The sequence below is a fragment of the Spea bombifrons genome, chromosome 2, assembly GCF_027358695.1.
Source record: "Spea bombifrons isolate aSpeBom1 chromosome 2, aSpeBom1.2.pri, whole genome shotgun sequence".
Lineage (NCBI taxonomy): Eukaryota > Metazoa > Chordata > Amphibia > Anura > Pelobatidae > Spea > Spea bombifrons.
Genome location: NC_071088.1, coordinates 121,844,885 through 121,859,438, shown reverse-complemented (window position 1 = coordinate 121,859,438; position 14,554 = coordinate 121,844,885). Strand labels below are relative to the sequence as shown.

The window sequence follows — 14,554 nt, the reverse complement described above, 5'->3', positions numbered from 1 at the left end:
AGTTTATGCTGCCAAGAGACTACGTTAGCAGGGCTTGCAGTACGATGTCGGATGTCGCACAGTCCCTTGTGGACCCCTCTCGATAAGTCGCATTATAATGCTGTAACATTATTACGCGCTACACGAAGGCGCATAGTGATGACGTAATCGGGTCTTGTGTTGATATGTATTCAGGATGTAGTGATCCCAGGAAGTGGTATGACGTTTAACTCACTCAATGCCGAAAAATACTTTATGTTACTGAAACCCGATTAAGCTGACTTAAATTGCTCCTTATAATATATTAGTGTCTCCCCTCTCCATTCAAACGTTCTTTATGTAGTTATATACGCTTTTTGTACACTTTATAATTACTATTTATTATGTATTTAATTATAAGTGGGTTTACCAGGTCGGTAAATTTATACCTGGCTCCAAACATGCTTCCTAACTATTCAGCGTTTTAACTGGTAAGACCCTTTATAAAACTGGCCTGCAGCATGTATAAAATATAGGTCTTCGATTTTAAACAGCTGACCTGTCACTGCTAATTATATTTGATCCATTTAGTGTCAGAAGAATGTGATGCTCATCTCTCTGGCAGTGAAAGGGTTAATACGTGGTTGTCAATCTTGTAATATTTGTGTCGCTGATACGGCTTGTTGTTTTTCCTAGGAGGATCATACGCCGCAGGATTGGTAACGTGCAGCTGCTTTAATGCAGACAATATTTAAAATGAGCAGAGACCCATCTGACAGCATTTTGTAGGAGGAGTGAATACCAGGAAGCAGGAAAAGATGTGTCGGTAATATTTCTGTTTAATAACATTGTCATGAGACAATGACGAGAGATATGAGGATGAAGCCTAGTCTGAAGATTTGGGTGTTCGCCTTGACTGGAGGCCTAGTGCTTCTCTTATTACACTGCTGCCAACTCAAAGCAGAGGTGAGTGATATACGCCTGTCCTAATAAAATAACCATGCAATTAAATTATAAGGTTAAAACCCCAACTTTATTAAATTGTCTTTTGCTTTGTTTTGCATTCAGAAGCTTATCTTTCGAGTGAAATTATTATTATGGGGTATCAAGGGTATGATAAAACTAGAACTGGCAAATTAAGATAGACCGACACAATAGGTATCTGGGCCCTGCTCGTGAGTTTACATCTAGAGGATAATCATGAAACATACACTGCACTCATAAAGTGTATAAAATGCATAGCAACCCCCCTCCCAAAAAAAATAAAAAAAAACTTTTTTAATTTAATTGTAACCAGGGATAGATCTGGAAAGAGTACCAGAATGAGTGCAGGGAACTTGCATCAAAAGGTCGTTCGTATAACCTCAGGGATCAGCAGGCCTTTCCCTGGCATAGTGTCAACTTTTCACAGACCTGTCTGCATTATTCTGGTCTCCTGGAGTACTTCTGCACAGTAGCGGGGCCATGGGCACAGTCTCTTCCTCCTTCCGGCGCCCACAGAGGCTCTGCCCTTTTTTGGAAGTGCTCCGGGTGGCCGGGTTAACAAAACTGATTCAGGGGAGAAGCGGATGCAGAAAGAAGACAGAAGAACAAGAAGAGGCACGACAACATTACATTTATTTATATAGAGCCGTCACATGCAATAACAAACCAGTACAAAAGAAGAAGAGGGCACTGCTCTTGCAAGCATGCAAAAGAAGACAAGAAAAGGAGACAGGGACTCGGAAGCAGTCGTAGGAGAAGGTAGGGAGATATTGAGTGAGGGAGTGAGAGTGACAACGAATATCGGTTCCAAATGGAAAAAGCCCTCTGAATTTTGCCTGAACCAAAAGGGCAGCAAACTAAATTCGTTGTCTGAAAACGAATGGGACAAAAGCAAAACAAAGAAATTGATCTAATTGTTTTTGGTCTATTTGCACAAGTTTCGTAGCATGTATTTTCATGCAACCCTACAGTTGCAACATTAACTTAATGAGTGAGGGCTGTTTTTGTGGCAGAACACTATTTTCTCCTGCTTTTTACTAATTTACTAGATTAGAAACATAGAAACATAGAAAGTGACGGCAGATAAGAGCCAGAAGGCCCATCCAGTCTGCCCAACCTCTGAGTACTCTCCTTTAGTACTTGCCCTTATCCTATATCTAGCTTGGCATTATGCCTATCCCATGCTTGCTTAAATGACTTTACTGTATTAACATCTACCACTTCCACTGGGAGGCTATTCCATGCGTCCACTACCCTTTCCGTAAAGTAATATTTTCTGATGTTACCATTAAACCTTTGCCCCTCTAGTTTATGCTAGTGTCCTCTTGTTGCGGTTTTATTTCTTCTTTTAAATAAACTTTCTTCCTTTACTTTGTTGATTCCCTTTAAGTATTTAAATGTTTCTATCATATCCCCCCTGTCCCGTCTTTTTTCCAGGCTATATAGGTTAAGATCCTTTAACCTGTCCTGGTAAGGTTTATTTTGTAATCCATAAACCATTTTAGTAGCCCTTCTCTGCACTTTCTCCAACATATCTATATCCTTCTGGAGATATGGTCTCCAGTACTGTACACAATACTCCAAGTGAGGTCTCACCAGTGATCTGTACAGCGGCATGAGCACTTCCCTCTTCCTACTGCTAATACCTCTCCCTATACAACCAAGCATTCTGCTCGCATTACCTGCTGCTCTACTGCATTGTCTGCCTACCTTTAAATCCTCAGAAATAATTACCCCTAAATCCCTTTCCTCACATGTTGAGGTTAGGACAGTACCAAATAGTCTATACTCTGCCCTTGGGTTTTTATGCCCCAGGTGCATTACCTTGCATTTATCCACGTTAAATGCCAATTGCCACAGCTCTGACCATTTTTCCAGCTTACCTAGATTGTTTGCCATTTGGCTTCTTCCTCCAGGAACATCAACCCTGTTGCAAATTTTTGTGTCGTCGGCAAATAAACATACCTTTCCATCAACACCATCTGCAATATCACTAATGAAAATATTAAAGAGAATGGGTCCAAATACAGATCCCTGAGGTATCCCACTGGTAACAAGACCTTGTTCTGAATATACGCCATTGACTACAACCCTCTGTTGTCTGTCACTCAGCCACTCCCGTTTTAGCAGGGCCCCCCTCATCAGTTCTTCCTGTAAATAAAATTGTTACATTATATACTACTTGTTATGTCCTGTTTACCCATTGTACAGCGATACAGAATATGATGGCACTATATCCAACAATTATTAATAAAAAAAAAAAAAACACTACTACTGTAATTTTTTTCTATTCTTCACTCTGTTTAACAATCACACAAACATTAGCTTGAGATTTTTCATTTTTACAGGGTTGGTATTCACTGGTGTTTTATTATTATCCCTGGGAAGAAAAAACGCAACTGTATAAACTGGATGTAGACTGGCCAAAAAATCCAGAGTACCTGGGCGGTATAGCCTATGGTGTGGCAGTCGATCCCTTCAATTCATTGGTCTACGTAGCACAGGTATGACATTTTAATATAGTTTGAATTCAGTTTTTAAACTTTAATTGTAATATTAAGTACATTGCTTTGGTATTTTACCTTTCTGTGTTTTTTTATTTTATAGCCATGTCTATATTTTTTAAAGAAAATATTGAAGCCCCTCCACTCTTATAGAAAAGTATAATGTTTTTAAAAGAAACAATATGTTTTTTTTCTTAAGATTTTGCCATTAATGCTAACATCGCATCAACCTGGTTAGGGCTGCAATAACTAATCAATAATTATCGATTAGCTGAATCGATTTGCTTGAATATAAGACAAGGTTTTTTTTTTTTCCAGAAAAATACCACTCGTTTTATAATCCAACCTCAAATAGAAGTCCCACTATAAGAGTAAACTCCAGATCCCCCGCAGCGCTGCAGGGGACCTGGATCCTCCTCTCTGGCAGCCGGTGAACGTCTGTGTGATGCGCGTAGGCATCCTCTGCTTCCGCCTGGCACTTCTGCCGGGGCTTCTATGAAGGAGCATCGGTGTGACATGACCTTCTGGTGCTCCATCATAGAAGACGTGGCGGGCAGCAGCAGAGGTTGTCTATGTGCGTCGCGCAGATATCCACCGGCTGCCTCCACTAGACACCAGGGAGTCTGGAGCACAGGGGCAAGTCTGGGGATGCACTAATAAGTCTGGTTGGACAAGCTTGTGTGTAATAGTTTCATAATATATAATACGGTGCTTTTTTATGAATTCTCACTAAGATGAGATGGAATTAATATTTTCAGAGAGGGGAAAATGTATCAAAAGTTGTGGTGTTTACAGAAGAAGGATATTTTAAAGAAATGTGGGATACCGATAAAATCGAAATGCCTCATGGGATATTTGCAGTCAGCACTGCTAAAGAGCAGTCGGTATGGATCACGGATGTTGGTCAAGGTAAGCACACAATACTGGAAGCATCTTTGCGATAGATGGATATGAACATTTTTTGTCAGTGCTATGAGAATTGATTCCTCTGGCATTCAAATGATTAAAATGTTGCCTATTCTTTGTGTTAAACGTGACTACAGGAAATTCCAGAAAATGTGTTCTTGTTTTGCTCGGTTTTCTATTCCATCTACTGAATTAATACTTTTGTAGCTAAATGTAGCATTAGGAACAACATTCCTTGTATTGTGGAATGGCCAAACCTTTCCCATAAACAATTCTTTAATCATGTCATATTTTGCCCGATTTCTCATTTTTGCCTGGAATACTTTTTGTGTGCCAAAAAGCAGGTACTGATAGGCTGTTGCCATAGGAACTAAAAAAAACCTTATTAAGCATTTCAATGTTGTTTTTATGTGATTAAACCTTCAGAGGAAAGACTGAAATTACAGATCTGCTGCTCATTTTTACTTGATCAGCATGCAAGAGAGTGAAATGAGTGGAACAGCACCTTCAATGCAATTTTAGTAATTTAACCTTCATTAAACCAGCTAGAACATATTGGTTGTTTTCTTGTTACGTTTCTAGATTTAATGTAATCACTGCATAAATGCATATGCAATCTACAGGAGAATATGGGCACACAATAAAACAGTTTTCGCCCTCTGGAAACCTTCTTCATGTACTGGGTACAGCAGGAAACGCAGGATCAAGTTTAAATCCACTTCAGTTCGATCAGCCAGCAGAAATATTTGTTGAAGAAACCGGGGAACTGTATATTGTGGATGGAGATGGGGGACTGAATAACAGGCTTCTTAAATTAACAAACAGTAAGTGCTTACTTTTCCTTGGTATGTAAAGGTTTCAGGAGCAATAGTGGAAAAACAGTGTTTTAGCCATATAATGGAATGATTATCATATAGTTAAAAATGTATATTGCTGCTTAACCCTCAAAAAGCTATCCTGAAATGCAACTTTAAAAACTGAGATCAAGGGACACCTCCCTACTCCATGTCATTTTTAAATATCGAGCAATAAAATATATTGATGTAAAAGAATTGCTCCCTTACTTATTCTGAATTTAATTTATAACTGTTTAGGTTGGAGGCCAGGAAAGGTTTCTTATTTTTTTCCCCCTTTTTCTCTCTCATTTCTTTTTAGATTTTTATATTGATTTATATTTTTCAATTTTTTTCCCACTGTTTTTATGAGAGTAACAATAGGGTGCCTTCTAAATGATTGCATGATGACATTACTGTGGCCCCTATAAATATTTCCAGCATTATTTACATTTGTTTTTATTATTTTGTTCACTCTGAAAAAGGAGAAACTCTGCTTCTGTCTTGTTCCAGAGTGATCTCACTGTGCTGATCACACAGTGTTAAAGAAGCAGAAAGCCCTGCTTTGCTGCTCGGGGATTATTTACATGATCAACAGTGAAGAGAGTTGCCATGCACTTTATCTGACCTCTTTTTATCCAGCTCATGGAGAAGAGAGGCATTGATTAACACTGAAATCAATAGGAGCTCTTTCTGTGCATGCATGCTGGGGGACTCATTAGACCCCTGGAACTCTTGCACAAGCTGGCACTGGAGCTGGTTAGCTGTGAGAATACTGCGCATGCACTTTGGCTGATCACATCTCTTAGAGAATTCCCCATGCATTTGCAAGAGTGTATGCACGAAAATTTAAAGTGGACATTAAGCTATTATACACCGATCAGCCATAACATTATGACCACTGACAGGTGAAGAGAATAACGCTGATAATCTTGTTATCGTGGCACCTGTCTGGGATATATTAGGCAGCAAGTGAACATTTCATCCTCAAAACCGATGTGTTAGAAGCAGGAAAAATAGGCAAACTTAAGGATCTGAGCGACTTTGACAAGGGCTAGACAACTGGGTCAGAGCATCTCCAAAACTGCAACTCTTGTGGGGTGCCCCCGGTCTGCGGTGGTCACTAAGTGGTCCAAGGAAGGAAAAGATGTGAACCGGCGGCCAAGGTTAATTGACGTGGGGGTGAAGACTGGCCCGTGTGGGCAAAACAACAAGCTACTGTAGCTCAAATTGCTGAAAAAGTTCTGATAGAGTGCCCATGCTGACCCCTGTCCACTGGCGAAAGAGCATAAGAACTGGAACACAGAGCAATGGAAGAAAGTAGCCTGGTCTGATGAATCACATTTTTATTTACATCATGTGGATGGCATGGTGCGTGTGCGTCTCTTTACCTGGAAAACACACGGTACCAGGGTGCATGCATGGAAGCCCCACCTCACAACTTACAGGACTTAATAGATCTTGGTGCCCGATACCACAACACTCCTTCAGAGGGCTAGTGGAGTAAATGCCTCGATGGGTCAGGGATGATTTGGCAGCAAAATGGGGACCTACGCAATAATGACCAGGTGGTCATAATGTTATGGCTGATTGGTGTATGTGCATATGAGAGCCAGATGATTCATGTGTGATAATATTTATAGACCAAATAACCAGTATATAAGTTTTACAAATTATTTATCGTATTGTCTGAAGAGCGGTCGTATGTGTTGCAGTATTATTCCCCACAAATAAGATCATTTTCACTTCTGAGTATTCTCTACTGTGTTTAAGAAGCCTCTATCGGAAAACTCACCAGAGCCACTCACAACCTCTGTCTGTGTTCTTCGTGTAATCCGGTGATATTGTTTATCAGTTGGAACTTACAGTAGCGCAGATCCCAAAGTTTCTGAACTGAGTTTCTGTGTCTGTTGATAGGAGCTCAGGTCAGCTCGCATGCTCGTAAAATACTGAATCCACCAAGTGTTCCAATTGTAGCAAATCGCTCCAAGGCAATCCTGCGTTTTACCTTTCCCAACCCCAGGCCTTAGTAGAATGGACTGTCGAGTTCATTCCCCTTTGTTGGCTGTTGTGGGTACAGCAACCTTCCAGGAAAGTGACGTGAGGTCAGAAAATTCAATTAGGTTCTTTTTGCCATGCATGTCAGTTAAATTCATGTCGTTTTTTTACACGAATTTGACATGAAAATTGTGTTTGTGTTTTGTATCTAGGGCTGCAACTAACGATTATTTTAATAATCGATTAGTTGGCCGATTATTTTTTCGATTAATCGATTAATCGGATAAAAAAAAACAATATGCAAATTTTTCGTTTATTTAAAAGAATTTAATGAACTGGATGTTAAAAAACAACTTAAAATTTACATTAACATTCTTATTTTGTTATGATGTAATAAAAAACAATATTTTCAAAGTACAAGAACCCAAACACAATATTTATGAAACAAAATAACCCCAAACATTCTGAAAAGAGGTGGACTATTACTGTTCAAGAAACTTTGCCCCAGCACTTTGCACTTTGCACCCAGCACTTTGCACCCAGCACTTTGCACCCAGCCCTGGCACTTTGCACCCAGCACTTTGCACCCAGCCCTGGCACTTTGCACCCAGCACTTTGCACTGTGCCCCTGCACCCAGTCTCTAACTCTGCCCTGCACCCAGCCCTGCCCCCACATTCTGCCCTGCCCCCACACTCACACTCTGCCCTGCACCCACTCTGCCCTGCACCCACACTCACACCCTGCCCTGCATCCCCACCCCCACTCTGCCCTGCACCCAGTCTCCCACTCTGCTCTGCACCCACACTCACACCCTGCATCCCCACCCCCACTCTGCCCTGCACCCAGTCTCCTGCCCTGCACCCCCCACCCCCACTCTGCCCTGCACCCCCACCCCCACTCTGCCCTGCACCCCCACCCCCACTCTGCCCTGCACCCACACTCACGAACCGCTCTGTGCGAATGGAGCCACTCGCACAGAGCGAACCGCTCTGTGCGAATGGAGCCACTCGCACAGAGCGAACCGCTCTGTGCGAATGGAGCCACTCGCACAGAGCGAACCGCTCTGTGCGAATGGAGCCACTCGCACAGAGCGAACCGCTCTGTGCGAATGGAGCCACTCGCACAGAGCGAACCGCTCTGTGCGAATGGAGCCACTCGCACAGAGCGAACCGCTCTGTGCGAATGGAGCCACTCGCACAGAGCGAACCGCTCTGTGCGAATGGAGCCACTCGCACAGAGCGAACCGCTCTGTGCGAGTGGAGCCACTCGCACAGAGCGAACCGCTCTGTGCGAGTGGAGCCACTCGCACAGAGCGAACCGCTCTGTGCGAGTGGAGCCACTCGCACAGAGCGAACCGCTCTGTGCGAGTGGCTCCATTCGCACAGAGCGATTCGCTCTGTGCGAGTGGCTCCATTCGCACAGAGCGATTCGCTCTGTGCGAGTGGCTCTGTGCGATCCGTGCACATAGACATGAAGAATACTTACCTCCGGAACGCGTCACATCCGTCACGTAGCTAAAAGAAGGCGGAGACTGCAGAGCGTGTAGCAGAAGCGGGGAACGCTCGCGGAGGTAAGTAAAAGGAGCCGAGTGCTCCAACAACGAATTGATCACTCGATTAATCGATAACGGAAATCGTTATCGATGATTTCCGTTATCGATTATTATCGATTTTATCGATTCGTTGTTTCAGCTCTATTTGTATCATTTTAGATTTCTGGCTTTTGTGGACATTGGGTGGAAATGGTACAAACCCCGGCCAGTTCTACATCCCACACAGTGTAGCAGTGGATAACGTTGGCCGGGTAAGTCATTTACAACTTTTGTCTTAATATTTTCACTAGTATGTTTATGGTTTCCCGGTTAGACGTTATTTCCGGTGCTGGACCTAAACACACACACACACCCCAAGATTACACCTGGATGAAGACTTGTTTACCATATACATATAAATACTTTTAACGCCTGTGTTTTCATTTACAACAACGAACTACAGATTGTCGCTCATGTTTACTTGCATGCGTGAATATTGTGATCACATAGTAACACCGACTGCAGATAGTGGATTGCATTAAAAAGCAGATGGCATCAAGTAATGAGTAAAGATATTCAGGGTAAACATCTGCAAAGTGCATGGATCACAATTCAGGGTGTACATGCCGCAGATTTCAGAGCTGAAACATCTGAATAATTCTATCAGATTTTTATTACCTTTTTATTTATGAAGCGCCAACAAATTACACAATGCTGTACAATTTAAATGGGGCAGTTAACACACATATATAACAAACATAACTTAACACAAACAGACACAGCAGAAGTTGAGAACCCTGCCTGTGAGTTTGCCATATGGCCTTTATACAAAGTTCCTGGCAAGAATGGTGGGCTTTTGAGGGCCCCGCTCAAGAGCTTACAATCTAAAAGTGTTATCTGGGTAATTGAAACAAACGGGCATGAAAAGAGGGAATAGTCACTCGCTTGTAGCAGTAATTAGGGGTAAGTGAGTTCAGGATGCAAAAGAGGATGTATAACATTCAGTTTGTCTCTGTTTCTAGGTATGGGTGGCAGATCGAGGAAATAAAAGGATACAGGTGTTTGATAAAATTTCAGGAGAGTGGATTGGATCTTGGAGCACCTGTTTCTCGGAAGATGGACCCTATTCAGTCAGGTACAGTTGGATACTTATGATGAAATATTGCCAAAATGAAGGAGCAATTTAACTTGTTTACTCTGAAAATACACATTTTTAAGAAAATTCCCAGTTGTAACAACAAAACATTAAAAGCACTTTGTGAACCATCCGGGATGCACATAAGGTATTGTAAGCTTTTAACTGCCATCTGGCCACTGGTGAAAATGATCCGTAAAAGGTAGAAATCCTTATGGTAACTCGCATAAAGTAGTGTGATGACAAGCTAAAGCAATAGACTGAATAATTTATCATGTTCCCTGCATAAACACCAGGTAACAAGCTTCTGGAACACACTGTATCCTGGTTTAATACACCAGGCTCTATTTAACTGCTAGCAGTATCCCCATTGCAGCCAGTCATAGTGCAGGCAAAATATGAAGACTATAATAATTTTGCAAATGCAGCAAAAATCAATGCTGTAAATTTCAAAATTCTAAAAGTTATAGTTTTGTGTTTGTCATTTGCTTGAGGTTAGCATTCCAGTTTAGTTTACTGCATAGGCCTCAGAAAAAGGTTATTTCATTGGCTTCAATGTTTTATGACATTAACAAATCTCCTGTATTTCTTTCCTGAAGAGTATTCACTTTGGCCCATCAACACAGGTTCATCATATTCGGGTGGTGCATGTTGATGTCAGTTGTGGATGTATTAATTAAATCTAAAATGTATTCTGATTCTTAATCAGCTATAACTATTAGTAAAATGTAAAGTGGCTGTCCTTAAAACCCATTAATGACTATGCATTGTGAGCCTGTGCAGGTACGAGCTTTGTCGTGAATGGGTTAAAGGGGAACCCACCAAAATATTTCCTGCATCTCTGGCTCTAAGTTGACAGTTTTGGCGTACCTGTGCTCTTTCTGATCCTTGCCAAAGATGTACACATTTTACCTGAAAGTATGGCCACATACCTTAACTATATAATGTCAGAGTGGTGGTCTAGACACGATAACATGTTCAGGATATATAATTACAATATTCATGGATTTTAAGCAACCAGTGATTGATCTGCTGTACAAACAGCCAGCTACAGCCTCATTGTAGACTCCCCTGGCGCATACGGAGTTCCTTTAATATGTCTGTACTTTTGGGAGCAGCATTTTAATAACTTAAGTATCTTAAGAGGAAAAGTCAGTAATACAAATATAATTCCAAATAATGATCTGCAATCAGTGGCGGAACTACCGGGGTCGCAGGGGTCGTGACTGCGACCGGGCCCCAGTGGCAGGGGGGCCCAAGCCAAGGGGCCGCCCGAAATCTGGCCCCGGCGGCAAGGGGCCCCAAGCCAAGGGGCCGCCCGAAATCGGACCACGGCGGCAGGGGGGCCCAAGCCAAGGGGCCGGCCAAAATATTTTTTCCGTTTTTTTTTTTTTTTTTTTTTGGCAAGCCGGGCCACGGAGCTGGCGACGGCCGCCTAGTCATTGATGCAGTGTGAGGGGCGAAAGCTCCGCCCCCTCACGCTCAGAGTCAGGCACGGACTGGCCATCGGGCACACAGGGCATTTGCCCGGTGGGCCGGGCAGCCCAGGGCCGGATTCACGCAGGGGCTGATGGAGCTGAAGCTCCAGCCCCCTACCTTAAAATAGGCCCAGTCAGGACCGGACTGACTGGGCCTATGCGGCCTCTACGGCCGTCTATAACTCAGGGCAAAAGGGGCACTTGCCCCTTAACCCTGCAGCAGCTGCGACCGGGCCCGCCACTCTAGGGGGCCCGGGCAACCCCCACGATTAATTCCGCGGGGGGCCGCTACTTACTGGCAGACGCGCGCGAGCCGAGGATGCCGGGGACGCAGGAATCCAACAGTCACGTGACGTACGTGACATACGTCACATGACCCTGCTGCGCATCTGCTTCCCCCTGTGCACTGAACAGGTTGGTCTGCGAGCGCCGAGCGGCACATACTTTTTACATCTTCGGTTGTTCAGGTAAGGGGAGTATTTGAGATTGAGTGAGAGAATTAATGAGTATCTGTGAAGGAGTGAGTGAATGAGTATATGTAAATGAGTATCTGAATGAGGGAATTAATGAGTATCAATGTATGAATATCTGAATGATTGAATGGATTATCTGTGAATTAGTGAGTAAATATTTGTGAATTAATATATGTGTGTGTGTGTGTGAGAGATAGCATGGATGTGTAAGGGGGGCAAAGATACCACAGTCAGGCTGTTTTGGTGGAAAGATGCCACAGGTGGGCTGTTTTGGGGCCAAAGATGCCACAGGAGGGCTGTTATGGTGGCAAAGATGCCACAGGCGGGCTGTTATGGGGCCAAAGATGCCACAGGCGGGCTGTTTTGGTGGCAAAGATGCCACAGTCAGGCTGTTTTGGTGGAAAGATGCCACAGGAGGGCTGTTTTGGGGCCAAAGATGCCACAGGAGGGCTGTTTTGGGGCCAAAGATGCCACAGGAGGGCTGTTATGGTGGCAAAGATGCCACAGGCGGGCTGTTATGGGGCCAAAGATGCCACAGGCGGGCTGTTATGGGGCCAAAGATGCCACAGGAGGGCTGTTATGGTGGCAAAGATGCCACAGGAGGGCTGTTATGGTGGCAAAGATGCCACAGGCGGGCTGTTATAGGGCCAAAGATGCCACAGGTGGGCTGTTATGGGGCCAAAGATGCCACAGGCGGGCTGTTATGGGGCCAAAGATGCCACAGGTGGGCTGTTTTGGTGGCAAAGATGCCACAGGCGGGCTGTTTTGGTGGCAAAGATGCCACAGTCGGGCTGTTTTGGTGGAAAGATTATTTATGTATTCAAAGAAAAAGGGGCGCATGTACAAAAGGGGCCCTATGTACATGCGCCCCTTTTTCTTTGATTATGCCCTTTGTACATGCGCCATTTTTTTTTACAGATATGATTCAATATGTAAATTGAATTTGTTGAATTTGTTGAAAAAAAATTGTTGGGTAAAAATCATGTTTTTTTGGGGGTGAGGGGGTGGGGGGGGCCTTACCAGATTCTCGCACCTGGGCCCTGAGGGGTCTAGTTACGCCCCTGTCTGCAATACAGATGTTATATACAGTATGGTAAAGCTTGGAACTATTAAGTTAGACCAAAGCATTTGCATTTGAGAAAAACAATTTTATTTTATTTTTATAGTTTGTATTTTCTATTTAGCAACATGTCACCAGTTACCCATATGTTTATTTTATAATGTTTGAAAATATTGTAATTTGTTCTGCTTTTTTTTCTTCAATACAGGTTAACAGCGGATAAGAAGTACATTGTTGTTGCCCAGCTAAATATTAGCCGGGTACTCTTTATAGCAATGCCTCCCATAGGGAGCATTGGAGATTGCCACGTTGAAAGCACTATCCAGATGGCAGAAGGAGTCCGGCCACATCTTGTAGATGTCAATGTGAATACTGGCTCGGTGTATGTCGCGGAGCTTGGTGCTCAGCAAGTGCAAAAATACGTGCCTTTGCAAAAGACATCTAATAGTTCTTAAGCAGTGTTTATAAAGGTCTTTGTGGTGATGGTGACTTCCCATGTGGGATGGAGCCTGGTGCTCCATTTATACCTTTACTATATTCGCTATATTCTAAGTGACAGGCCCCGGTTATAATGTAACGAGATCTCCGTGTTTTATGTCATTAAACAGTAGCATGTCATAACATATAGAGAGGCAGCCTCCAACTTTAACGGTAACTGTATGTATAAAGTCAGATGTCTGATTACTTCTGGTATTTAGTGCTACCTCTTTGTAAGGAATTTCACGCTATTTGGTAAAACTGGAATATTTTTCTTGATCAGTCTTTTTCACATTCCAATATAAGAGATAGAGTATATTTCTTTTTGCTAGGTAAAACGTTTACATGTTGTAATAAAATGAAACATTGACATTTAAAAAAAAAAATAAAAAAACTTACAATGTATTACATATTAAAAATTTACAAAAAAAGTGCACCCTTGCAAACATGTTTTTAATCATTTTGCACAATAGAATTTGCAGTTTTTTTTTTTTTATCTCTTCCTCAAATTTCCATAAGCAATTATCAATAGACTCTCTCGATGGACTCTTGCTTTATTTGAATACATTTTTGATTAGAAGAGGCAGTCAGGTTTTGTGAGACTGTGTGCAGGTTATTTCTGTCTTATGGTTGTATTTTTTCTGTTTTTCACACATTTGTCCTCAGATATTACATATTGTATAGCATTGCATTTTTTTATACTTCAGTAGTCATGACCCAAAAATATTTTTCCAGGAAAGCAAACCATATTTCTGTCCCTCTCTCTGCATTGGTTCAGTACGAAATGCTTCTTCACTACATACCCCATCTACCTCCTGAGTGCTGGGTATTTCTCTTGTGTACTTTTCCCGGGGTGTGCACCCTGTATGTAATTGCCTTTCTGCTGTATTTGGGGAAAAGGTTTTGCCAGGCAAAGTTTGAAAAGTTCTTATCACCATAGCAACTAATGGAGAAGTCCAATTAGTAAGAAGGAAAAAAATACATCTGTTCTTTTAGATATGCATTCAATTGAATTCTTATTCTTTAATAAAGCTTGCCATTTAAAATAAATAAAATACAAATGACTAAATTAAGAGGATGGTGTTTCACGGCAGCTTATGTCAGGGCTCGACAAATCCCAGGCGCCAGGTCGCCATGGCGACTCAGAATTTTGTCCTGGCGCCTAGGTGTTTGTCAGTCTGTGATCGCGAAGGCGCTGCTGCTGCTGTCTGCCCAG

The 14,554-nt window shown here is 42.6% G+C and overlaps 1 protein-coding gene across 2 annotated transcripts; it reads left to right on the top strand.

Moving 5' to 3' along the window:
* The first annotated feature begins 125 nt into the window (after positions 1 to 125).
* On the top strand, positions 126 to 13,723 carry NHLRC3 (NHL repeat containing 3). 2 transcript variants are annotated; one of them, XM_053456334.1, is made up of 8 exons: positions 126 to 196; positions 655 to 924; positions 3,291 to 3,446; positions 4,205 to 4,355; positions 4,976 to 5,176; positions 8,896 to 8,987; positions 9,738 to 9,850; positions 13,070 to 13,723. In XM_053456334.1, exons 2-8 carry the CDS (start codon positions 820 to 822, stop codon positions 13,314 to 13,316), a joined length of 1,065 nt encoding a protein of 354 aa, XP_053312309.1. In that variant the 5' UTR covers positions 126 to 196; positions 655 to 819; the 3' UTR covers positions 13,317 to 13,723. The 2 variants fall into 2 exon arrangements, with proteins under 2 accessions (XP_053312309.1, XP_053312308.1); XM_053456333.1 differs by lacking the exon at positions 126 to 196 and adding an exon at positions 218 to 449.
* The last annotated feature ends 831 nt before the right edge of the window (positions 13,724 to 14,554 follow it).

Bases quoted from the DNA above. Each gene is read 5' to 3' on its own strand.
- NHLRC3 (XM_053456334.1), top strand. From the start codon at position 820: ATGACGAGAGATATGAGGATGAAGCCTAGTCTGAAGATTTGGGTGTTC. The intron at 925-3,290 runs GTGAGTGATATA...TCATTTTTACAG, and splicing joins GCTGCCAACTCAAAGCAGAG to GGTTGGTATTCACTGGTGTT. The intron at 8,988-9,737 runs GTAAGTCATTTA...CTCTGTTTCTAG, and splicing joins CAGTGGATAACGTTGGCCGG to GTATGGGTGGCAGATCGAGG.